Below are 27,876 nucleotides of genomic sequence, written 5' to 3' on the forward strand. Positions count from 1 at the left end.
GAACCCCAGGGATTCGTGCCCTTAAGATTATTTGAGTCTAGGGGGGTCACGCCCAAGGCTTTCACCTGACTCATTCCCGCCGGGCTAGGGGTGCTCTCCGAAAACGGGATCTGGTACTAGCGGTGGGGAGCATGGGCTTATAGGCCATGGTCGGGAGGACGTCAAACTCTCTCTTCCCCCCCCCCCCGGAAGACCATCTCCAACGCGTGTTCCCGATCCCGCGGCTTGATGACCCCCTAGCACAGCCGGCACCCTTCGAAGCGCGATCCCATGGCGGTTGAGATGGTCGTTGAGATGATGCAATAGACCTACCTAGTACGAAATGATCAACCCAATGTAGCTAACTATAGATTTAATAATATTATGAAAATTATATCATTAAATAAATATATCAATTAATATTTTCTTAAAACACAATTTGTATAATTTAGTAATCTGCAAATGAAAAAAGTAAAATATATTTCTAATTATGATGGTTGACCATGTCAAATATTATCCTTCAAGGATCACAACTACACAATCTTCCGTCTCTCTAAGAATACTTTGTCTCTACTTCCACCATTTCAGCCATATAACCGGGATCTATATCGATGCTCTTGAAAGAGTTTCGGAGATTATTCAGGTTTACTAATCGATTGTTAGTCTGGGTTCTGCTGCTGTCGCTTACAAAAAAAAATGTTAATGTTGTTTTCCAGCAATGAAATTGTTCGATTTGTTGACGTTTATTTGACATATGTAATCACAGCTATAGAATGAAGAAAACTAAGCTATAAAAATGTGTTGTAGGATATTAGTTATAGGCATTTCGTACTCTTTAATAAGTTTTTCAGGTATGTATTTGTTTGGTCTTCGTTAAGTTAGTGTGTCCCATTTCACAGTTAGTGTACCGTTAATTTCTAGTTGATTTTTTCTAATCATAACGGAAAAATTCCTGCGTATTTCTGCATTTATTTTGGTTTTAACTATTAGTTTATGGATCATTTTTTCCCTTGAAATACAATCAGAAATAAGACAAGTGAGCTCTTCATATTTGTGTTTTGAATGTTATTCCTATTTTCCATTAAGGGACAGTGGGCAGATGACTTCAGGCCATCTGTTGCCTGAATTATTATTGAGTTATTCATTTTGACAATCCCAGTGCATGTGATGTTTGTAGGATATTCATTTTGAATGATAGGCCTATAATTTTGGAGTTCTCTAGGAAAAAAAATATAAGTTTTTGATTATTGTGGTTTTTTGTGCTACAAGTATTTCATTACCATCCCTTAACCATGTTTTTAAATTCAGGCTATTACCTGCCACCTATATTTTTAAACAAATTTTTTTAATATGAAATCTGTGAGATGTGGTTTGTGATGTGAGCAAAGCACGTGTTAGAGTGAACACCCTTCCACCTGCTGCATTTGTAGTTTGGTTGGTAATGAATTAAGATATTGATTTGGCCTAGAAGGGTGGCCCTTTGCACTGGTGCTTTTATAAACTAAGTGATGCAGTTTTTCAACAACCATTGGCAGCGAAGAGAGGATGGAATGGTGGAAAATACGTTCTTGCATAATAATCAAATGAATTGAATATTGAGGATAGCAGCTCTTTTGAAAAATAATAAAAACTATGAAAATTTTCTTAATGAGTATGTACTAAATTTACTTAATTATCCCACAAAGTTGTGTTTGGTTTTTCAGTCAAACAAACTCTAAATCGGGGAAGGTTATGAAGATCAGGAAATTCTTTTGGATAAAATAATTATTTAAAAATTATAGAAAATGAAAGGGAAACACTTAAAGTCACTAAAATAAATTCTCTTTACCAAATGAGTGGAAAATAATTTACCTAGGCATACAAATTGCATATGTGGAATGTATCCACAGCCAGCAAACTCTTGAATGCTTTTCGTAAGGAGACCCCACTCGGATATCTTGAGTAGTTTTGAAATCGCGTTGTTTTTCCTGAAGCTCTGTGCACCGTGTGTGTGTCTGGGTGGGCGGAGCCCTTAAAACTTCTGAAAGTAAGTAGGAACGGCTGGTGCTCACACACTGGTAAGCAAAGTGGTGCAGTGTCGTGAGAACACTGCTCTTAATATACTTTGGTTCCCCTTAATATTACTGTATTTAAATTCCTGTGCTAAGTTACATATATATTTTGTAAGAACTTGACTATGGCTAATTTAAGTTTCTCCATCAATATTTACGTACTTGTTTTAAATCCAACAGATGAATTTCATAACCCTTTACGACAAGCGAGTTCTTGAGAATTCATTCAGAACCATACCACTTTTTTTTCTATGACGCAGAATTATTTAATAAGGTTTTTAACATATTTAAATGTGTTTTATTGTACTGTTGAATAATTTTATCTTTATTGATAGGTATAGGGCACAATTGTGCTATCACCTAGCCTTCTCTGAAGAATCTAAGCAAATTACAGATTTTACACTTAAACAATACACAAATTAAGAAAAAGGAAGACAAGGAAAATAATACGTATAAACTCTCATATTTCAGAGCTAGTATAATGGCATGTGTAAAAATTAACATTGAACACAAAATATTTGTGATGCACCACAAATTCAGTGAAATATTTAAATAATTTTGCAATATCATGATGTTAATACAACAATAACCAATCAGCATAAAAATATTGCACTAAATGAAACTGCACATTCAAAAACTAATTGAAGCTTTCCTCACTCAGCACACCATGACCAGTGCTAACTGTTTTACAGTTCCTAAAATTTTAAGTTTGAGAATTTGCCAAATGTCCAAATAACAGTATCAACCTGAAATTATTTAACCCAGAGTTAAAAATGTCAATATAAAATTAAGAAAATTATAATTGAAACAGAGTGTCTACAATTCATGAAAGTCGTAAGAAAGTAACGTAACAGAAGGACTGTCACAAAGGCCTTGAAAAAGTCCAGAAGTAAGCATTAACGGTGCAGGAATTGAAGGAACTGTAATTTCAAGCAGATTTTTGCTAACTTGCATTTGGTTAGTTGACACCAGGGCCCCCACATGGCCGGTGCTGCCGTTGCTATGGCAACGGGGCCCATGGGTCTAGGGGGCCTGCGAAGGAAAGAAAAAAAAATTAAAACAAAAAAGTAGACAATTTTAAATAAATCATAGAAAACAAACAGTAAGGCCTAAATTTAGTTACCGATGTAATATTACACCAGAGTAATATTATTCGGAATATGCTGTGCGTACAGAACGTGTCTGAATCTACAACTGTGAGTAACAAAACCACCACCAATTGACGTGACACCATGTTGACAGTGCTGAACACTTACACTCATTTATTTGCCATTATTCAAAACCAATTTACGTTGACAATCGAAACACTTACTTATAGTTTTAATGTGTTTTTAAAATAATTGTGAAAAGGTTAAAAAATATAACTAAAACAATATACATAAAGGAAAAAATTTTTTTTTTTGATCTCTGTTAGATAATAAAGGGGGGGGGGGGGGAGCATCATGTCTTCTAGCAACGGGGCCCACAGATTTATGTGAGGGGTCTGGTTGACACCTCACCTCAGTTTGTGATCATACATCATAAATAGCCGGAGACTGTCCACATAAATTGGGTTGAAATTATCTCCGGAAATGTTTTTAGTTTTCCAACATAAAAATCGACACATTACTGCAAATATATCATTTTAGTATGTATTTTGTTTGATTTTGCCTATTAAAGATAAAAATTATTCTGTGATAAAATAAAAAATAAAAACTTCAAGGCCCTGAGAAAGTCTTGACATTGGTTTACAGGTACTTTTAGATGCCCGATTGCTGAAAATAACATTAAAAAAAATGCAAATATATACAAAAATTGGTTGTCTGTAAAGTCGGTTTACGGACGATAGTTTAACGTGACAACGTCATAAGAAAAAATGATGAAATGATTGATCCAGAAAAAAAGGAAATATCATATTTTTTGGCTTGAGACAGCCGTAATAGGTTTTTGCAGCCAAACCATTTAGGCATTAAAAATATTATATTCTTTGAGGAAGAATTTTTTTTTTTAAATTTTTCAATTTTTTGCATGATAAAATTTACCTCTGCATACTTTTATGAATAAAATTGAATCATTTTTACTGAATTATCACTATTTTGTATGGATACAAAGGAGTGAAATGAAATGTGCAATTGAATAAATAAATTTACTTTTATTTGCATTCATAAATTCAAATATATTTATTTCTTTTGAAATGTTGCGTGCGCCATATTTATTTTTACAAGTACAAAAAAAAATTTGCAGCTGCCGGGTTTCGAACCAACAACCTTTAGTTTAAGAGTTAGGTACGCTAACCACACGCCCACGAGATCATACTAAGGTAATGTAGTTTCAAATGTTAAATATATATATATATATATATATATATATATATATATATATATATATATATATTAAAAACTTTGTTCACGGTAGGGGTATAATATTAACACGATTTTATAACAAATACGCATCAAATACATCAAACTTATTTATAATGTCTTACAATATTTTTTAAATCATTGTGCAAAAGATCCTGGGTGTAATTTGAATTATTATGTGTAACTGTAAAACACCATTGTTGGTTCAAAACGTATTTGAATTTTCAACATTACTTTTAAATAACCGTACCGATTGTGCTGAAAATCGGTGGACGATCGTTAAATTACATAATATTAATAATTCAAACGACTAAAATATGATTGAAAATTCAAATCGATGGTTGTTCCAATCAGTGGAAGAGAGATGCCATGCAAGCGTACAATGAGCAAACAGAACACATCCGTAGTGGGACACTTTTTCGTGTGTGCAGCCGGTGTTCATCGATTTATTAGACGTCACGTCAAAAAGTCGGTTGGATACACCAAGTGATAAATAGTAAAAACATTTATTATGAGATTTTCATAACATCTGAAATTACTGTTTGTAGCGGCGGCAGTTACACAGGCTCCGAAGTTGCACAGGCGTGGTTTAAGGTTTATTCAGACGTATACAGAAGGTGCTGTGAATACTAAAGTTCACCATATGCGGACATGAATACAGCAGGAATGTGCAAATAAGTAAAAATAATATTCCGTAATTTTTTTTCCCACATGGAAACTTTATTGCCAAAAAAAATAAAAATACACCAATGCGTCATGAACTATACACCTTGCACTATTTTTCGACATAGTCGCCACCAACATTGAGACATTTGTCGTAGCGTGCAGTCAGTTTGAAGAAGCCGCTCCGGTGATGCTCGGTGCCCTGCGATGCAAGGAATTGTCGCACAGTCTGCCCCACCTCGGCGTTGTTTTGGAAGTGGCGTCCCGAGAGTGCAGCTTTCAATGCTGGGAAAACAGCACACACTTCCGTTAGTGACCTCGTTGTCAGCACACATCTGTCTGCCATCGTGATTTGTACTTGAATAACCTCAGGCATGCCGGTCTGCTAGTACTCTCTCTTCTTCCGCGCTGTGTGGATGCGTCATTCCTCCTCCGCTGACACTACTTTCGTCGTTGAACCAGCATCAGTTAAGGATTCTCATGACAATTGTTTGTTTCACCTGGTGTACCATCTGCTCTTTAGAAAAAAATTGGTTGTCTGTAAAGTCGGTTTACGGACGATAGTTTAACGTGACGTCATAACAAAACATTGATGAAATGATTGCATACTTTTATGAATAAAATTGAATCATTTTTATTTAATTATCACTATTTTGTATGGATACAAAGAACGAGTGAAATGAAATCTACAATTTAATTGATAAATTTACTTTTATTTGCACTCATTAATTCAAATATGTTTATTACTTTAACGATGAGATTATGTTAAATATAACTTTTATACATATTTGCTATTTAACTTCTTCCAATCTGTGTTATTCTGTTACGGATAGGACAATGATAGGAAAAGTAGGAAACGAATGGGAATGTTTCAAGTTTAATGTGCCTCGAAAAAGTCAAATCGATGGTTGTTCCAATTGAGTGGAAGAGAGATAGATGCGGCGCAAGCATACAATGAGCGTAATGGGACACAGCGTAATGGGACAATGTGCTTTAGGGACACTTTTTCGTGCGTGCAGCCGGCGTTCATCGATTTATTAGACGTCACGTCAAAAATGATGAAACTTACTTTCAGAACGTCCCTCGTAATGTCACAATGTATCACAGGGAAATCACAAAGTATTTAATTGTAGTTGCTGAACTATTTCGTTAGAAGGTTCAAGTTTTTTTTTTTCAAATGTGACACTAAAATCCGAAACTACACTTACTCCACCCGTGGGTATTGTTTAATGTGCTGTCTGGGGTTGAAGGCCAGGCTTCATAGAGGCCTTTGTCACACTCAGATTCTTGCTTCCAACATCTTCCAATATGTTTGGACAAATAATGTTGGAGGGTTGTGACTTCACTGGTAACATCGCTAGCGCAGCCATGTTTAATTGACAAGTTGGGTGACGTGAGTTTCCATCAAATATTTTGCATATAAGACAGGTTCTAAAATATATGTTGGATGTAGGATGGAGTCAGAAAATCAGAATCATGCCTAGCAAAAATGGAAATGACATCCGTTTCCATCACAACAAATTGTTAAAATTGCAAAAAAAATAAAAATACATTGGTGATTAAAGTTGTTATAAAGGTGAAATAACTAAAGTAATCCTAATGTTAATGCTGTATGCAAATAAATTTTATATCTAAAAATAAATGATGTGTCTATAACTTAAAAATCACAGAACATTATTGTTATTGTGTTGTGTAACAAGCATTAAAGTGAGTTAAATTTTTAAATTTTTTAAAGTTTATAAATGCACTCAAAACATTATAAGTTCAAAATTTCCATCCAACACAGTTATGCATAATTTAAATTTAGAAATTATTTTGAAAATAAAATGTTAGAAATAGCTCAGCCTAAAAATTAACTTTGATAGTGTGTCACGCTTCAAAACATAGTTAGGTTATGTGTCCAATTATATTTGGTGGAGAAAATTGATAACATTTTTTCGTTAACCTTACACCTCCAATGCTTGTCAAATATAGTCGGAGATGATAGTTTGAGAGAGTCACAGGGTCTTACGCCAGGGTCACGCATCACTCTGATGGCATAAGGGCGCTCTCCCTTAATGTTGGCCTTAGTTATTTATTTGCCTTACAAGTGTGCTATTGGACTTTGGCATCTTCAAGTATGGGGCACTGTGGTACTTTCAGGGATGTTAGTAATTAAGGAGAAAATTTTACACTTCAAGGTGACTTCATTTAGGTATTGAAAGAATTTCTTTACAGGTGCTGCACTAGCAGATGGTGAAAACACTACTTTCTGATTGTACTTTTTGTACATTGTGTGGGTTTACAGTTTATTTTTTCTTGTAAGGATTTGACGTTCCCTGCTTTAGGGACTGTAAAGGTTTGTTTAACATATTTTCATTGTTAAATGTGAGATAATATTTTGAAGAGATTACCGCTCATAGTCCTCCACTTACCTTGGTGAGCTTGTGGCACCATTCACTCTTCCATTTCCGATCCAGTGATTCAGCCCAAGAATAATCTAAGGGTCATTCCTCTACACGTTGTGCCGACACATACTGGGACTGCACGAACTTCGATCGGTGAACTACAGGTCGTACATTTCCAGTCTGCAACAACAGGCAGCAGCAGTGGTAAATAAATGTTAGGTGTATTTCTATTGGCGGGCTGGAATGATTGAGTCGCTACACTCAATGACACGGCAATGGTTGACGCCTTGTCTTTTGAATTTCAACGACGACAGAAAACACATACTGGTATTTAAAGATTAATACCAAACGAAGCAGTCAGAAATATGTATAAGTTTTGACCTAAAAAACACTGTTTTTAAAATATGAAAATAAATCATGACAAAATAAAATATTATAATATTGGGTATTTTGCATAAAAAGATGTAACACTAGTATAAGTAAAATTGTTGATACATGTATTATATGTGATCTGAAATTTTGTAAATAATACTCTAATATTTACTCCTGATTTAATTAACTTCCACAAAGTCCGTGAAAATGCCGGCCACGTGTGCCCGTACAGTGTTGATGCGAGATCATTGCTATGAACCAACCCGAGAGTCGGTTTTCATCGCAGTTTCTAATAATCTTCGCACAGTGTTCATAACGCAATGGTGCAACAAAAAATGTGGTAGAACGCTGATCGGACCAGCTGTCGACTCCAGATCAGGCCTGAACTCCATTGGTGCAACAGGCCATTAGTTTGGAGGGGTGGAGGGAGCTCGGAATAGGGACACGCAGGACCTCGGAGTTTCAGTCGGGGACGGTCCAGGGTGTCTAGTGTACAGACCACTCGCCTCCGACCAAAGCTATCCAGGTTCAATTTCAGGCGGGATCAGTCCTGGATTTTTCAACAAATGGGAAACGTGGCAAACAAAGCCAGTAGCTGTTGGGTCTTTATCGGGGTGTTTACGGTTTCACCGTACATTCATTTGGCATGATGCACCGTCGTCACCTCGTCGGTCCTCGCAGTCTCGAACGACCGCAGTGTGTAGAGGCGTCGAGCCCGAAGCGCACCGTAGAGGCCGGCAGCTCGTTGGGGGTGGAGCGGGTCGGTGTTCTATCTGACGTGTGCACGCTGCTCATCTGTTTTTTTTCCTGTACGATCGCGAGTATGCGACCCGAATTGACGAGTCGAAATTTCTGCAGGGAGTTCATCAGTAGGCACACGGACTTTACAGTTGAATTTTTTTCGCCTGTCGTCGCAAACTATCGGTGCGTGTGCAGGTGTGGCATGCCTGTCGTCGCAAAGTGTCGGTGCGTGTGCAGGTGTGGCATGCCTGTCGTCGGGGGAGTGCGTGGACCTGAACGGGCGGACCATCTCGCACGGACTGCACTACGTCCCGGGGCCCGACACCTGCACCTTGTGCGTCTGCGACAACGGCTACCCCAAGTGGTGCAAGGCGGTGCTGTGCTCCCCGCCCCAGGTGAGCCCTGCTCCGACGGTCGGAGATGCGGGTTTTGTTATTTCATTCACGATGGGTGTTACCGCAGAGCACGTAGAGTATATTTAGACTCTCTGTTTGTTGAAAATTGTTTTAACGCTAAAATTAAATGTACTTATCTCCTGGAAACCACTGGGTTAAAAATACCACGATTTAATTCTCGCTTGTACCAAACATATTGTACTCTACATAACTTTAATGACATCATGTACCTATTAATTAGGAATCACAATAATGATCAATTGTCTAAACTTAAAAATTCATCCTCTTAACTTGTCCTCTAGTCACATGTTATATTTTGTATCATCCATTTTTCTGTATATATTTTGTGTATAGTAAATGTATTCACTGAGGTTTAATAAATATGTAATCAACATTTCGCTAAGTAATGTGTCATGTTATCTTGTCCTTTTGGTATTTATGTCATTTCTGTTTTCATGTTTTGTGTTTATTCTGTGCTGTCTCTATTTATTGTGATAGTGTTTGTTTTTACTTGTTTTGTATCGTGCCCACCTCTAAAGTCTCAAGACTGTCGGTGGGCATGTAACAAATTTAAATAAATAAATAAATAAATGTTACAGTTTCTTTGCATTAAATGCTCAGCTCGCATGTGTATTGAAATTAGTATTTTAGTGGTGCGGCTGTAAGACGACAAAATCTTTCGACATAGCCAAAAACAGTAAAAAATTGTAGCCATGTTTAGACCAATATGGTACTTAACAAATTTAATTTTTTTTTGCAGTATCTTTTTAAACATATTGTCTCAAATATGTGCCTTGTGCTTCCTGGAGCACAAGTGGATTTAGTACGAACAGCATGCTCGTCTATCCTCTTAATTTTCTCTCCTGTCGTTTTAATAAGTGTATCTTGTTTTCTTTTCAGAGATTAATTTGATTCCTGCATAACCTGACAGGCAAACAATTATAATCATTTTTAATTCTATTTATGAAACTCACTAGTTACTGTTTTTAATTATTTCAAAATTCAAACAATTATGAAATGCTGAGGTAAGAGCTTACGAATATTTTGCGAAACTAGTCAGTGTTATTTTTTAATCTTAAAATGGTGTCTCTCATAACATATTATACTGAAAGAGGATCAAAACATGATGCTTGAATTTTAAGTATTTAGCTTTAAAACTCTACATGGTCATAGCATTACATTTTTGGCTAAACATGGTACAAATAATAGTGGTTCAAACATTTTAGGTGATTATGATTTTAGTTACATAACCGTATTTTTATTGTAACTGCCATTGCGTTTTCTCCAGATACTTCCGTTCCCCACACCCATTCATTCTACCAATGCTCCCTTTCTCATCTCGTCACCTTTCATCGTCTCAAATGACCCAGTGTCGTTGAGGCATTAAGTTCAGTATATTCCGTTCCTTAATTTAAAAAAAAAATTCACCGAACCAAGCTTGTGTTCTCTTGTGGCAGATGTCAGGTTTTCTACAAAATAGCTTATAGGATCTCACTTCAGTTGTTTACGTTCATAATATGCCATCTGGCCAATAATCACGATAAGAAGTAATGTATGGTATGAGATAACGGGATAACCTTCAGAAACCTGGAAAGCTAGAGAGAGTTCCCAATCAATAAGAATGTGTGTGGGAACGTTAAGGGGGTGCCTCCCATTTCAGGTCAAGATTTTATATTTAAAGTAATTACAGATAAACTTGTAGACGTTTTCAATTGTTTAACTTTCACGAAATGAAAAATATATACAGCGCATACTTTTTTCATAATTATCTGCCAAAGTTACATTTTTAACAATTTTTGGTTGTACAAATAAGGAGAATTTAATTTATTGCAGAACTGAAACTTTTTATGTTTAACTGCAATGCCACTGGCTACTTCAAGAAATGGTTTGAATTTCTTTCAGAAAATGATAATTTTACCTGGCATTTCAAAATTCTCAAATTTGTTACGACAATTTTGACAGCTAAGAAACATGAAATGAGTTTTTGTGATAGAAATGCAAACCATATCAAGAAGTAACCTGTGGCATTGCATTTAAACCTAATAAAGTTTCAGTTCCGCAATAAATTAAATTCTCCCTATTTGTGCAGCCTGAAAACGTTAAAAATGTAACTTTGGTTGCTAATTAAGTAAAAAGTATGCGCTGTATATATTTTTTAATTTTGTGAAAGTTAAACAACTGAAAAAGTCTAAAAGTTGATCAGTGATAAATAGAGGCAGGCATTTTTCGCGAAAAAATCTGAACGCGTATTAGACTGCAACAAGGTATACCCTCAGCAGCGGTTTCTTCCTTGTGATTGGCGGCCGTCTGCGAGAGAAGTCGTTGCCTTGTTTGACCGACCCACTCAGCTCGTGTTTGCTTCCGCACTGAATCACTGTGATTGGTGTTGTAACAATAGACATGTACCTGAAAGAAACTCACCCAGTCACGAAACACAGATGATGCTACAGTGTTTTAACTTTCAGCTACTCTTAGAATCTTTTCGCGAAATGTGCATGCCCCTAGTGATTGATATAAATATAAAATCATGACCGGAAATGCGAGGCCTGTGAAAGGTGAAAGGTCGGCAGGGGAGTGGGTTGGGTGCCAAGGACTGCAAGTCGTTCCGCGTGGGGAACTCGTGCTGCGAGTTCATCTGCCTGGACGACACGCTGTCCAAGACGTCCCCGGAGGGGGGCGCGGGCGAGGGGGGCACGGACCTGGGACTGCGGCTGATCGCGAGCACGGTCACCGCCGTGCTGTCCCTCTCGCTGCTCTTCTTCCTCATCCACCGCCTGCGCCAGCGCAAGAAGCGAGGTGCGTGCGCGGAGCTGCTTCTTGTGTCCACACTTCTCCACCTTTCAGTGGCGAGTTCTTTCTTTGAGTTGATTTTGCGATGTCAAGGGACCGATCCCCGCCAAAATGGAATTTTTTAAAAAATATTTAGCAGCAACTTTGAGCAAAGGTTTTGAATAAATTTATTTTGGTTGGTATCTATGCTTGGGCTTTCTGAAGTAAAATGATATTGTGGTTGTTCGTGTGAAGCAAACAATCGTTTGTTTCTGGCAATGACGAGTTGATGCCTGTTGTCATACTGGAACAATGTAGGCTAGCATGATAAGCTATGATTGTGCAGTTTGGTTTTTAAACATTTAGAAATGTGTTAAAACTTGAAAAAAAAATATAAATTATAAAGCAAAAAGTTCCTTTTAAATGTTTTGGTTTTAGCATACTTTCTTAACAGAGTTTTATGTATCATTTGCTGGGATCTCTTGAACTTTTCTTTTAACACTTCTCTACTGTTTGTGTTCAAATTTTGTTTGTAGGTTTGGTGACTTTTCATAAGTTGGAAGCAAGTTCTTAAGTATTGTAATGGATAATGGGGTGGTAAGAAAAATTTTTTTGAAGTGGGCTTGCCTAGTTGAAGACAAATGCTTGCACAAAGTTTTGTCTGGTACACAGTTATCGAGAACTACTCATGATTTGTGGTAGTACAACCATCATATTAAGATTAGTCAAAAAAGCAAATTTGTGTTCTTCCTTGCATCTTGCATCCAAATTACAAGAAATGACTGCCTGACAAAAAAAAAAGTAGTTAGACATTTTTCTATTTTTATCATGCTATAATATTAAAAAAAAAGGTGGTTAACTCTTTAAAATTTAAAAAAAAAAATTGTTACGCATTATTAATTTGTGTGCAAAAAATAAATATATTATGAACTGCTAGACAAGCTCTGGCTTTGGTAAAGATTCTTAAATATTTTTCTACTTGTGTTCACAAAATTGGGCAAGAACGTACATATGTAACTACCTTAACTACCTTAGAATGTGTAAACACAGGTATTAAACATGGAGTGAATGTGGAATGAACTCGAATTAGAGCAGGAACCTTCTGATGCCAGACAGCTGAACTGGAAATCTGTATTTATCCATCATCCTTGAAAAGTGGAATGAAACAAGGTTGTACTGTGGAACAATGAAAAGAATAGGTGGGATAATGGAGATACCTTGAGAAATCTCATTGTCGGTTGCAAACTCCATCAAAATTCTCCTTTTACGAAAATTTGATTTGATCCTGCTACATATACTACATATACTAAATTATAAAGTGATCATGAAGTTGAGCAGTTAACTTTTAGCGCCATTGGAGATACTAAAATAGCTATTTAGAATGCCACATTGTGATATTCGTGATTAGCACTAACCAATTTACTAAATTATAAAAAAATTTATGTTCAAGTTAAGTAATTTGTTGAAAAACTACACTTTGGTTCACGAAATAGAAACACATGTACCTTTCCTCCCCTACCCCTTATCAATAGCAACTTTACCCTTGTCATTGTAAGACTGTCGAATCTTTGCCGAACCCTCCTTCTCAGACATCCCGCTGATTCAACAACTCATCCTCGCTTGCCTTGCTGCCCACTGGGTTTCTGTTCCTTCCTGCTGTGTTGCTTGGAGGCCACATCGTGGGACCGAGGCAGGGGTGACGGGAGATGGCGTGCGCAGGGCGACAGAACCGGCAGCTGAGCGAGGATGAGCGCAGCCTCGGCAGCATCGGCTACATCGCGGGCAGCCTCACCTACCTCCCGGGCAGCATGGGCTACCTGGGCTCCGTGGGCCAGGAGCACCATCTGGAGTTCGCCTACGAGGAGACGCCCAGCCAGTTTCCCCTGTGGAAGCCCCCGGGCAACTACTTCCCCCACGGCGAGGCCCCCCCGCCCTACGAGGAGGCGGTGGCGGCCGCCCGCGCGGAGGCCGCCCTCGTCGCCGCCAACAACAACAACAACAACACGGTGGTGTTGAGCAACAACAACGCCGGCCACTCGAGTCTCGCCGGCCACCGCACCATCCCCATCAACCTGGCCACCAGCGGCAGCTTCCGCGTGGAGCCCTCGGCGCCGGCGGTGCCCGCCGCGGAGTCCCGGCGCTCGTCGCGCGTCGTCGAGGTCCCCCCCACGCCCCCGCCCGCCGAGGGGGAGGGGGCGGTCGCGGCCATACGCTCGGACGCGTACTACGAGGACGCGGTGGTGGGCCTGCCGACCGCCCTCTCGCCGACGGAGAGCTCCGGCCCCGCCCCGGACGACTGCGACGACTACCGCAGCGAGTGCGAGAACTGCAAGAGCACGCGCGGCTCGTGCTACTACCTGGAGCGGGACGCGCCCCCGGAGACGATGACGCTGCATCGCCGGCCCCAGGACCACGAGGACGAGCCCAGCTACTACCGCACCTCGCTCACCCTGCCGACGCACGCTCGCCGCCTCAGGTAGTGATGCCTGCGGGTGTGCAACACTCACAACTCTAGGTTCGAAACGGCTGCCTAAAATCATGGGCATTGATTACTAGATGTACATGCAAATGAAGGTATTTCAAAGAATACATGTAACTTATAACTAAAGTAAAACAACACTGCTTGTTAAGTAAAGGATGTTTTACTTTGGTTTCCATAGTTCACAAAATTCGGCACTTAAAAATCTTAAGATTGTGTTTAAAATGTAGGTCTTAAACGACTGCCCGCACTTACATGAACATAAACACAATCACGTATAACCTGTTAATGCTAAGATAAGATACATTTATGTATTCTGGCGGTAACTAGGACATTCTGTTCCTATCTGCTGTCTTCAGATGATGACTTCCAGAAATGGAATGGATTCATCACACTTTACATGCTAAATGTTTTGAACTGTGCTGCCTAAAGCAAAATATTCTTTAACAAACAAGTTATTTTTGATGACAAGATATTTCCTCACAAATAAAGGTGCGACTAAATTTTTTTCTCTTTTGGTGTTTGATGACAGTGTATGGTTTGTTCAGCAATTACGTTTATTTGCTACAAGTTACGCCTGCAGTTTAACTATTAGTTAATGATATCTTCAAAATACCATCATTTGCATGTACATTGCTTAGCAATCAGTGCCCCTGATTTTAGGCAGCTGTTTCAAACTGAGTGTTGTGAATGTTGTACATGTGCCAGGTATCAAAGTATTTTCTTATAAATTTTTTTTTTAGATTCTCGGTGGGAATTTATGTTTTTGATAACTTTGCAAAATCGTTAATCTGGCATAGCCGTGATGCCAAATTTGCCAGATTATGACAGTGCGCTGTTCTACTGAATATTTGTACAACCCTATAGTCTGGAGAAGCTTCATTGCAAGATATCTTAATATTTTGTTGGTTAATTTTTATTTATTAAAAAAAAAGGGGGTTGTCTGTAAAGTCGGTTTACGGACGATAATTTTACGTGATATCATAAGAAAACATTGATGAAAAATTGCATACTTTTTAATTGTCAAATATTATTTACAGTTTTTGCAAATTTAATTTAAATAATGTGTTTAAATATAATAACGAACTTTTAGTTATAGAAATAAACTGAAATCAAATCAATGTAAATAAATTGTTAATTTGAAATTATGAAATTGGACAAATAAATCAAATTTTTTAAATTGCTGCTTTTAAAAAGCCCACCTTACCTGTTTGATGTTATAGAAGATTTTCTCGCACGGTGGTTGGCCGGTTCTTGCACGCTAGGCTCAGGGGTAACGTGACAATGAGTCATGCTTTTTCGTGCGTGCAGCCAGCGTTCATCGATTTATAAGACGTTATCACATCAAAAAAGTTGAAAACATCATTGGTAGAGGTGTATGAAATTCGCAATTGCGATAAATGCTAAATAGATGCGAAATTTTCCAATTACCGCGATTATTTGCGATACTTCAACATTTATTAAATACAGCGAAACCCCTTATTTACGTTACCGTTATTTACACAATATTCTTCAGGTCCCGTTTGGTTCCCATTTAGTCCAATACAATACTTTCACGCGAATTATGTCTCAAAAATCGAATCCATCCCGCTATTTACCTCACGTAACAACAATAGTAGGCCAAAAAACATTGTGAAAACTGTAACGTTTATAGTCGACAACGAACATTTTAAATCGCAAAATATATATATTTTATTACATGAAAAGTTGCTTTTATTTCTAAACATAAAATAATTTAAGCCTAGGCGATTAAAAGTCCGAGTAATTATAGTAGGAGACAATCTAAAATGTACTAGGGATAAACGTTAACTCACAAATGTATAAACGTAATGGGAAAATTACGACTTTACGAGGCTGCTTATAAGTTCTTATGTCACAACTTAGCCGAAATACTGGTACGAGACATAAACTTCACAAGATAAAGTGAGTGCTGTCTTGTAACTGTTTTATATGTATTTTATTATTTTGGAAGTATTGTACAGTTGACGCATATTTTTAAACTAACCATTTATATCTGGGGATAGTAAATAATTAATTATTGGTATCAAGACATCAAGATGATCGTAAAATTGAACATGTCACGGCAGCGAGAAAACTGGTGCATATACCAATAAACTGGTATTAGAACTGGACAAAACTGGTACACGGGAGGTGGAGCTTATATTTTTTTCCGCTAAGCTCTCATCTATTGGCTGGCTGCTGATTGAAGGTCACGAGTCTGGGCGGAGCGTTGAGTGAGTTATACTGCGCATGCGCAGCTCAGAAAACAGAGAGCCAGCCGGCGGCTACGCCCCGCTTCGCCGTAACAACAGCTGATCGAGTACAATGACCTTTCTCCGCGCACAGCACGCTATTGACGGTAAATTTCCAATTTGCGGCCCTTTTTTTTAATTTTTTTACTGTGGTACAATGCGTATGTGTAATGTAGCCCGTATTTGTTATGAACGCTGCAGGATGCGACTGTATTTTAATTAACTTTAACGTATTTCTTTCTTTTCCCTTTATTTACACTTTCCCACATTTTACACTTTTTTACTTTGTCCCCATGAAAAGTGCAAATAAGGGGTTTTTAATTTCAAAACATGCAAATGAAATCCCCAAAAACCGCGAACTCCATTTTAAAATTCACTCTGTCATTACTTAATACCTATGTGCATTGTACATATGCTTTTATTATTTACAACAACAAAATCAACAAAAATAAATGTGAGTAAACAATTTTTTTAAATGCTACAAAGTGCTAAAAATCACAAAATGGAAAATGCTATAAAATGCTAAAAATCACATAATAGATGCTATAAATTAAATTTTTAAATGCTCTTTTCATACACCTTTAATCATCGGTGAAATTGATTTGAGTATTTTTGCTCTTGTGTATTTGAAAGATATCACATATGTAATGTGAAGGAATAGTAATGATGAGTGGAGCCACATGCGGCCAGGGTGCTTGCGGAGAGCGCCTCCGGACGGGCGTGTGTTGCGTTGCAGAGCGGCCCCCTCGAGAGGAGCCCCCACGGCGTCCCTCCACGGCGCCCGGGAGAACTGGTTCAGCAGCATGCCGGCGTCGTCCACCTCGTCCACCTCGTCCGAGGAGGAGTGAGTGTCGGTCGCTCGACGGCTGTCTGGGGGCCGCCGGCTGGGAGTTCACTCCGGCCCTGCCGACACGCTCCGGGTAGTTCTCGTTTCAGGAGCAGTCTTTGAGTGCGACGAGTTTGCCAAAGAATTTGCCAACATACTCATTCCATGATTTTAGTTAATTTTATTGAGAAAAAAAAATTTTTTTTAGTATTATCAATTTATACTCATTGGTTTTTATAGAATTTTTTTTTTTTAATGAAAATTTTAACTAACCGATGTTATTGCTTTTCGTTAGGTTTTGACGTATGTTTTATTTACTACATTTTATATGGATAACGTTAACGGCATGTTGTGTCGTGACCCAAGTGTTACCCGTTACAGTTAAGAAATGTTTTTAACTTTTTTTAATTTACACTGCCATGATCAAATAAGTGTTCTGGGATGAGTTAATGACAAATGGGTTTGCAGAAACATGTCTCTTACTCTTTGTAAATGTTTTTAACTTTTTTAATTTACACTGCCATGATCAAATAAGTGTTCTGGGGTGAGTTAATGAAAAATGGGTTTGCAGAAACATGTCTCTTACTCTTTGTGCTGGAAGCCAGTAAGAAGGCTTGTGCGAATATTCAAATTTTTGAATACAAATAGTCAAATAATAAACTGTTCATATTCAATTCAACCTCAAATACTTACTTTTCAAAATAACGTATATTAATTTCCTTACAAATATTTGACATAGCACAACTCATGAGTTTGTCGTATACCAATGTTCACTGTTGAAGTTAAGTCATTTGTGCGACATAAATACCCTTTTTGACGTGACGTCTAATAAATCGAACGCCGGCTGCACGCACGTAAAAGTGTCCCATTACGCACATTGTTCCATTACGCTGTGTCCCGTTACACTCATTGTACGCTTGCGCCGCATCTATCTCTCTTCCACTCGACTGTTTATAAAGTGAAGTGAAAAGTTAATGTGGTTTTCATTGCTTATTACAACAATTTCGGCAATAAAGGTTAATTATTCTTGCATTTTAAAAATCTGATTACTAGTATATTTCAAGTATTTATTCTTTTATTATTAAAATAAAAATGATTAAATTCTATTCATAAAGTATGCAATCATTTCATCAACGTTTTGTTATGACGTCACGTTAAACTATCGTCCGTAAACCGACTTTACAGACAACCAATTTTTTTTTAATGTTTTAATGGGACTTCATTATCATAAAGATTAACAATAAGTGATGTTTTAAACTTACAACTAGTATTCAAAATATTATTTGTATTATTTTCATCACACGCACCAGAGTGTAAAAAATATTAATGTCAACAAACCATGGACTACAACACCACAAAATACGGACACTCCATTGTATATGTTTTCCATATAATTATTAGGGGTGTGCGAATACTCGAAATTGCAAACATTCGTGCGAATCGAATATTTGATTTGATTCACATTCGAAACCAAATTAGGTATTTGAAAATTTCAAATATTCGAAAGTTTTCGAATGTATTAAAATATTACTTTTGTTTGACAAAACGTGTGATACAATAATATGTCGAACCTCGAGAAATCATTTTCCAAGAGACTTAATGGAAGAAAAAAAACTGTAAGCGGACCTTTACTTACATCAAATTTTAGGTTAGGTAAATGGGCATACTGAGAACAGTTAAAGCCAATGTAGCGTGAAAATTATCATAAATGCTTACGATTTTACTGCAAACTTTACGTGATGTGTAGCATAATTATTTTATTATATCCAGTTGCTAATACAAATCTAGAGAATTTTTTTTAACGATAGAAAAGTAAGCACAGCGGCCATCATGGCTACAGCGTGTCCGTTTGTGGTTATGGCCACCAGAGCGGCCTATGGCCAGAGACTTGTGTTGCTAGAATTGCTCCAGCGCAATTGCTTTTTAAACTACCGAAAATGTTACGTAAATAATTAGATAAAATTAAAAAGACAAGATAAAGAAAATTCATTAAAAATTATTTTGCCTTGACACGTTTAATTCCAAAAGACTGAAAACGGAATATTGACCATGCTTACTAGCAGTTGTAAAAAAACAACTCTTCGATATATCGATTGTTAATCGCTTGAATATTTATTGCGGAGAATAAAACTGATACTTCGAAGATCTGTTTACTTTCATAAACTTTCTTTGCCGTTTTTAATTTTCAGAAGAAGTGAAGTTCTGGACGTAATTTTTTGATTCCTGCATTACGATATTCGTGTTTCCGCTGGTTTAAATTCAAAATACAACTGGTACAATGAATAACGACGACGAAGATGTTGATACTAATACCGCACTGACACGCAAAAGAAGTGTTATATGGTCTAATTTCTCACAATCAGAAGATAAGACATTTGCAAAATGCAAATTATGTAAGAAGGACTATAAAACTAAACGAGGTAAGTTCGAAATTAGCTTATAAGAGAGTGTTAGGATTGCATGATATGTGCATTTTTATTTCCCTTTGTCTCCTTTAATGAGTACAATTAAAACAGTCTTCAATCACACATGATTTTTAGTATTTGTTGTTTGCATTTGGTAAAGTTTGAGAAGAATGCCTCGATGCTAATCTGTTCTAGTTATTTTAAGTGATAATAGTACAATACGAAATGCTTATGGAAACCCAACTTACAAAATGTGAATAATTGTCTTGCACCCTGAACCCAATAATTAACTTAACTTTTAATGAATTTTACATTTACAAATTATATAACTCTGGTTTTCATGTAATTAAAATTTGAATGTGCTGACAATGTAATGTATATATGTAATGTAAGTACAAACATTATATTTTGTCATTAGGTACTACAACACCTTATAAACCACATCAAGTCCACCCACCCCATTGAATGGAAGACCTACTGTTCTGAAATGGCCAGCCTGCAACAGCAGGCTCCTCCTGTCAAGATCAGCAAAACTTCACAGCTCAGTATTGATGCTGCTTTCAATAAGCAGTACAAGTGGGCACCCAACCACAGTGCAGCACAGAAAATTACAAAGCAGATTGCAAGAATGCTTGCTACAGATCTTTTACCGTACAGTTTTGTAGAAGGAGATGGCTTCAGAAATTTGATGAAGGAAGTAGCTCCTCAGTATCAAATTCCTGCTAGAACAACATTTTCCACCAACTATGTAACAAAATTGCAACAAGAGGTAAGGTCTCAACTGAAAGCTGAATTTGTGCATGACATGACAAGTATGTCCAGTTTGTCACTTACAACTGATGCTTGGACATCCAAGGCTGGAGATAGCTATGTAAGCATCACTGCCCATTACCTCACTTCAGATTTTTCATACAAATCATTCCTGATGGACATAATCAACATGAACACATCACACACAGGTCAGAAAATTGCTGAAGAGTTGAGTTTGTCAGTGAATTCCTGGGGAATAACCGTAACAGAAACAACTATTCCAATATACTGTGTGACAGATAACGGAGCAAACTTCCAGCTTGCTTCACGACTTCTGTTTGGGGATAAAGCCCGTGTTTGCTTTGCACACTCTCTACAGTTGTCTATAGATCACACCTACCGCGAATGTCATGGAGCATCAAATCTCTTGGCAAAAGCAAGACAGGTGGTTGGTCATTATCGACGCAGCAGCAAAGCCAGGGAAAGCCTTCACAGCCAGATGGAACAAATGGGTCAACCTGTTTTGGAAATGATACAACATGTTGACACTAGGTGGTCGTCAGATTATTCTATGTTAGAGAGGCTTCTTCAAATAAAAGCACCACTGGTTGCAGACCAAATAAACACTGATAGCACAGAAATGTTAACTAGCTCGGAATGGAAGCAGATGGCTGGAATAGTGGCCATTCTTAAGCCTCTTGCTGATGCCACTCGAGAAATAAGTGGCAATTTATATCCAACATCTTCCATGGTTATTCCTATGTTAAAATGTCTGCACAGTCACCTTAATGATTACATTGATAAAAAGGCTGATGGAGTTATTTTTGCGAAATGTCTTTCAAAACATCTTTTGGCACAATTTCCAAATTACATAGAAGACAAAGTATTTCTCGTAGCAATGATTGTTGACCCTAGGTACAAAGATGCATTTGTTAGCAAGATTGTTGCACAAGCCACACTCAAAGCGCACATCAAACACATTGCAAGATGTGAACAACATACTACACACAATCAGAAGTTGGGTGACCCCACCACCTCCGCCAGTACATCAGGACTTTGGTCAGCACTTGACAAACTTCCCAACGAAGATTTACAAGACAGTGACTGTACTCAAGAAATACAAACATATTTGACAGAGAAACGTATCCACCGAACAAGTGACCCGTGGAAATGGTGGGAAAACTTTGGTAAAACAAAGTTTCCAAACATAGCGAATGTTGCTTTGATGTACCTGAGTATACCTGCAACTCAGGTTGCTTCAGAACGTTGTTTTTCTGCTTCTGGGAACATTGTCACTTCCAAGAGGCAATGCCTGGATCCAGAACATGTGAAGGAATTGGTCTTTTTGCACTGCAATTTACATAATGTTGATGGCAAGGTGTAGGCTTGGCTTTTGATAAAGACATTTCTATATCACTGATTGTGTTTTATTACTAAACCATTAGAAGAGACATAAAAATATACATGTTACTTGAGTAATAAAAATGTATATAAAGCTAAAGAACATTACTCTTTAAAAAAAAAACCATATATAATATGACAAATTTTGACAAATTATTTAGATTTATACCTAGAACTTAATTAGAAAATATTCGCAAATTATTCGCTATTCGCAAATATTTGAAATTATTTGATTCACATTTGATTCGCATTGAAAAAGTCACATTCGCACAGCCCTAATAATTATTGTAGCTCTTTTAACGTAACCAACTTTTTACTTTATATTATTTGTCTAATTTTCCAGAAGTTGTTACATGATGTGAAAAAAATTTTTTAGTGGTATTCTGTCATTCTTACTATTCAAATTCAAAATTCGTATTCACGAATAACTTGGCATTCGTATTTGATTTGAACTAAAAAAAACTGATATTTGCACATGCCTACAACTAATCCAGCTACGTATCTTGGCGATAACAGTAACACTTTGTGCAACCCATTGTTTGTTTTTCATGTGTGACAATGTTTTCTACCGTGAAACATTTTTATTTAAAACTAATTTTTATTGTTTTCAAAACTGATGGTGCCAATAATATTTTGTGGTAAGAAAGTTTTATTCATCTTTACTGCCAGACTCTTAATTATTTTGTTGCTAAACACTAAGTACTAGTTTTTACCAATGATTTTGTGTGACATATATTTACATAAGAGTACAATTGTGCACTATGCACACCATCTTGTCTGATCAGCTCGAACAAACTTTGTGTTCAGACTCCATGCATTACGTTAATTCTTGTACCTCATAATGTCATAACTCCATGTCAAGTTTGTATTATTGAAATTTTATTGTTCTTTGTAAAATCATGTAGTCACATCTTTGTGAAGTTTAAGTGTGGTCGTATTGGCTCTGCCGAAGTGTCTGAAAGTGTGCTCTACCTACGGATAGCAGTAATTTTGCCTGGTTGGTTTGTGTGTTGTGGTAGCCCTGATTCGAAGCAGACTGCGACGTGAAGTCTATTGATGTGTGATGTTAGTACCTTGCGGAGGAGTGATTTTTTAAAATATTTTCTACTGGCTTGTGCTGTTAGCAAACAAAACTGTCTTATGCAGAAGTAGATGGGGATATATGCACTTGATCCCATTTGTGCAAACATGGGACCGGCAGAGTACGTATTAGACGTGTGTACAATGTATAACTCACATTTTTTTCTTGTGGGTTTATTAATATTTGTGCCACAGGGTTTATCATAGTAACGGGAGATGTGATTAATTGATTAGATCTGTTTTAAATGCCAAAAACTACCAGTATTTACCTTACAGATGTTTAAGCATCTTCTATCCGTAAATATGTCTTATCCTAGTGTGAAATGTGCAGCTGGGTTGTTGAATTATGTCGTCTCTTAACATTATACACTGCCAATTTTTAACTATGTATTTTGTTGCATTTTTGTATGGCCAATTTTATTTTTACATTTTTACCCCTCATTGTACTGCATTTATAAGCTTTAAGTTTTCTTTATATTTTATTTTTGTAATATTTATTTAGTTAAGGTAATATTTTATAAACCTTCGTGTAAGTTTCTTGAGCCTAATGTGATGCATCCGCGCTGAAGCGAGACGAGGCATGTGGTGTGCTGACGGTGCGAGGCACTTCTGTTCAATGCACTCATCTTTGCAGTTCATTCAACTTGAGCCACAGGTTTTGCAGTTCAGAAAGTAACGCAGGAATTTTAATCATACATTAATATACTGTTTTATTGTGAATATTTAAACCGTCAGCAAATGTAGGTGCTCGTTAAAACTCGAGAAATTAAATAACGCAGAGTTACGATAATTAGCTCATTGTTTGAGTAGTGCGTGATGTGTTGTTGAGTCAAGTCAGCGTGCAAATAAAGCTCATTTGTGTTTCATGAATGTGATAGTGATGGTTTCACTTGTTGGTTGAATAATTTTCAGATTTTCTACAAATTTATCATAGTTTACATTTACAAAACCTGCTAAAGTATTATTTTACTGCAGTGCTGTAGATAAAAGGACTTTTTTTTTTATAACCACAAATGAACGTGTTCTAATTTTTTAAATTGTAAATGTACTCAAATTGTATTAGAAGAATTTAATTTGTCCCTCCCCTGATCATCCGCCCTAGCCATGACTAGTCACCAAAACACCATCTGCAAAAGTGTTCAAAGACTGAAAGATGGCATACAAGATTATGACATTTCACCCTCAAATTACTATCTCTGAGGAATCTCCATGAATTTTTCAGATTTTTAAGTAAATTCCCAGACTTTCTAGAATGTGTACACCCTGTGCCAGTATTCGATGTAATTGAGCTAATTCAGTCAACAGATTTCAGATTGTCATTGTTATAAAAGTTGCCAGAAACACGTGTTGGTTTGAAATACAAAATTTCCACGTACGTATTACATGTTTAACTGTTTCGGAAATGCCTTATTTCTTAATAGCTTCTCCGAAACCATATTAAAAGTAGAATCTATAATCGTTTATCAGTTAAATATTTGCTGTGGAAGGTCAGAATCGAATTTCCAGTCATTTTTAAAATCAAATATTTGCTATTTCAAACACTATTTTCACACCAAAATTATAAATGTTCAGATGTTTTAATCCAAAATGTTTGATAATGTTTCCATAGTAATTTTAATTTCATTTAATACCAATTCCTGTATTAAAAAAAGTTATTTAGTTACAGTATCCAAACTGAAATTTACAAATTTGTGTTTCTGGACCGTCAAAAGCTTTTCCTGACATTTCCAGCTTAACTGTGAGAACATTTGAATTCCCTGACTTTTCCAAGTTTGTAAATGATCTGTTGCTTGCTTGGTGCAGGACGCTGGTGTCTCGGATGTTTTCATGTCTGGTTGTTCTGTTGTGTTGGTTTGTTCATTCGTCATCCTGCTACTTGGTGTGTAATTCAATTTTAGTGTATTTCTGTGATAACTAAAAAAAACATCTATGGTAATTTTTAATGAAACTAAGGTGTTTTTCCCTGTCCAAAAAATGTTACATGCTCGTGAACCCTGCCAGCAGGCTTAAACGTGACAGTGTGTTACGACAGAGTTGCGGGTATCACAGATACATCACACGATTAGTTTGTAAGTGAACCTGTTGGTTACTCTTCGCGACGTGTGGATCTCGCAAAGTGTTCGAATGGTGTGCAAAGGATGATCGGTCGGTGACTATCGATATTCTTACGTAAGATGTGGTCATGAGTGTTACTTGCTTCGTTTGTAGTTCCAAGCGTAGCTAGCAGTCTCTGTGTTTCATTTTGAGTGTCCATGCTGCATTTACTTCATAGACGTGTATTTATCTATTTATTTTCAAGGAAAAATAAGAAAAATTGTTAAATGGTTGTAATCATAATTTAACTAATGTGTTCTGTGTGCTGTGATGAACTTTACAGTGTATGATGTAGTGGGCCTACAAAATGTTAATTGATTCTCATTATCTTCCAAGACCTTGTTCACAGAGTGTGTACAAAAGTACTTTTTAATGTATTGACTTTAAATAATTGTGTGAATGCTGTAGGGATGAATTAAAAAAAAAGTAAAATACAACAGATTGAAGGATTTTACTACAGTTTGTGTTTGATTTAAAGATCCCTCTATTTCACACATGAACCTATCATACAGGTTGTTTGGAAACCCTCCCATATGTCTTGAGATATGATGATGGAAACCGGTTAAGTCTAGAAAAACCACTTAAGTGCAATTCAGTTCCTAAAGGAGATAATATTAACCCTTGAATACATTATCAAGATTGGAAATTATGTTTGAAGTATAAATACAGTAAGGATAAGATTTTAAATAGTGCTGGGTCGAACGTTCGAATTTCGAACCGAACCCGAACTTTAGGGTTAGGTTAGGTTAGGTTCGGATAAAATTTCATAACAAATGTTCAGTTCGAGTTCAGTTCGAAATACTGACAAAGAGTTCGTATTCGGTTCGAAATTGAACGTAATTAACGAACTTTAAAGCGAACCCACACAAAAAATATCTTACATCCACAACTCGTATTTGTTTGGTAAAACAGAAGGTGAACTACTGTTGCCAACATGGGTCACATAATGATTACGGTTAAAATCGATTATTTATTGATAGTTGTAAGCAGAAAAAAAAATTTCGTCATCTGTCATCTTTGCATGTAAAGATTTCATGTGGATGTCATAGATTCTTTAACACAGCATGCGTAGTTATTTAGTTGTAATCGTCGGAACATATGTACATTATCTTTCGTTCATCCGTTTCTTTAAATTTGTTGTTTGTTTTGCGTTTTGCTCATGGTTGGTGCATGGTGCATGCTGGAGTTAAGAAATCGCTTTGTAAAAGGACTACGTTTATTTATTATTCTCAACAGTCCGACATTGAAAACTAAGTTATTTATTTTTTATTTCCTTACAAAAATATTGTGTTGTTACGTTTTCATTGTGTACCTACAGGTAAGTGCATTTTTAAGTAGCTTCCCACAATAAAATTGTGTTTCTTTATATTAACTAGACCTGTGCCGATCTAGATCGGCAGGTACCAATATTGCTGATATTTTTGTGTATCGGATCGTATTCAGGATCCACCAAAACGAGAAAAATACATAATTGCTGATACTGTTTTTTTTTGTCCAGATAGTATTTACCACATTTCCATGTCGGGTTTAAAACGTTTCGGGTATCTAATTTAGTTTATGTACAATACTCGTTTCCATGCATTATTTTGATCCAATTGAAAACGACTTTGATTCGCTTGATATATTTGCATGTTATGAGGGTCGCAACATTGGCTCACGTGAAATAAATAAAGACGTAATTAAATAAACACAAACAGGTGATTTGTCATTCTGCTCCATTCGGAAATACTTCCCCTATGAAAATAGAATGGATAAGCGAAAAGTCTTGATATTTCTTGGCTGCATGGCAATTATTGTTGGGTGTATTTCATTTATTAGGAAAGTGGGCGCAATAAAGAACTGCACAACAAAGGGAGCGCAACATTTTCGTACATCAATTATGTGTGCAAAACTTGCATTATTTCAACATAAGGTAAATATGTAGTTGAGCGGCCAGTCAGTAAGAAAAGTCTAAAAAATCCGAAAATAACTTCATTCTATTCTCTAAAACGTCCAACTACTGTATTTGAGAGTTCGGTTCGAGTTCGATGAATTGGACTAGTGTTCGGTTCGAATTCGGTTCGTGATGAATGTTAAAGGTTCGGTTCAAGTTCGGATTCGGAGAAACTGTTATTCAATATGTTCGAGTTCGGTTCGAGAGATAAAAATGGGTTCGACCCAGCACTAATTTTAAAGTATCTTTTATCCTAACCTGCACTTAATTGAATGATTTTTGCAGTGGAGAAGATTAATTGAAATCATTATATTGAAGATATGCCAATTATAGTTTGCACTTCATCATAGATGAAACCCTAAGAATGGAAAAAGAAAGATGAATACACAAACCCACAGAAAACAACCCTAAATCAGCCGATGTCACATGTTAAATGCAAAGACAGCACAAAGAAAGGAATTTGTCTGCAGTGTTTGTGTTTTGCTGTCCTCATGTTGTTGGAATATCTGTGTTAGTTTCATAGTTAAGTTTGCCTGTGCATTGCTGTATTGTCTGTGTGTTCAGATTATTTGTTAAGTATCATAGTTGTGTTCCTCTGTTACTGTTTTATCCGGGGTGGTTGTTTGTCTGTATTTATTGTTGCAACTGTCCCGTCAGGCCACTGTATTCATCTGTGCTGTGATGTTCTAATTCCTTTCATGGAATTCTTTGGAGCTGTCTTTGCATTGACACTGGCTGTTTTTGGCTTGTTTTGCGAGTGTGCTTGTGTAATCGTCTTTCTTTGTCCGTTCTTTGTGTTTTCTCTGTGACGTACAGTGCAAACTAGCAATGGCGTAAGTCCAAATTAATGATTTCAATTTAAATTGAATTAATTTTACAGTGGGCGATTTTTAATCCAGCGTTGCTTGGTCGCCCAGTTCTGTGTTCCAGCACCGATAGAGCGCTCACTCTGATTTTCTC

The 27,876-nt window shown here is 36.9% G+C and overlaps 1 protein-coding gene across 1 annotated transcript; it reads left to right on the forward strand.

Moving 5' to 3' along the window:
• Positions 1 to 666: 666 nt before the first annotated feature.
• On the forward strand, positions 667 to 25,442 carry LOC134531586 (integral membrane protein DGCR2/IDD-like). The gene is made up of 5 exons (XM_063367307.1): positions 667 to 830; positions 8,770 to 8,927; positions 11,519 to 11,723; positions 13,416 to 14,172; positions 17,164 to 25,442. Exons 1-5 carry the CDS (start codon positions 776 to 778, stop codon positions 17,273 to 17,275), a joined length of 1,287 nt encoding a protein of 428 aa, XP_063223377.1. The 5' UTR covers positions 667 to 775; the 3' UTR covers positions 17,276 to 25,442.
• The last annotated feature ends 2,434 nt before the right edge of the window (positions 25,443 to 27,876 follow it).

The sequence above is a fragment of the Bacillus rossius genome, chromosome 1, assembly GCF_032445375.1.
Source record: "Bacillus rossius redtenbacheri isolate Brsri chromosome 1, Brsri_v3, whole genome shotgun sequence".
NCBI classification, from domain to species: domain Eukaryota; kingdom Metazoa; phylum Arthropoda; class Insecta; order Phasmatodea; family Bacillidae; genus Bacillus; species Bacillus rossius.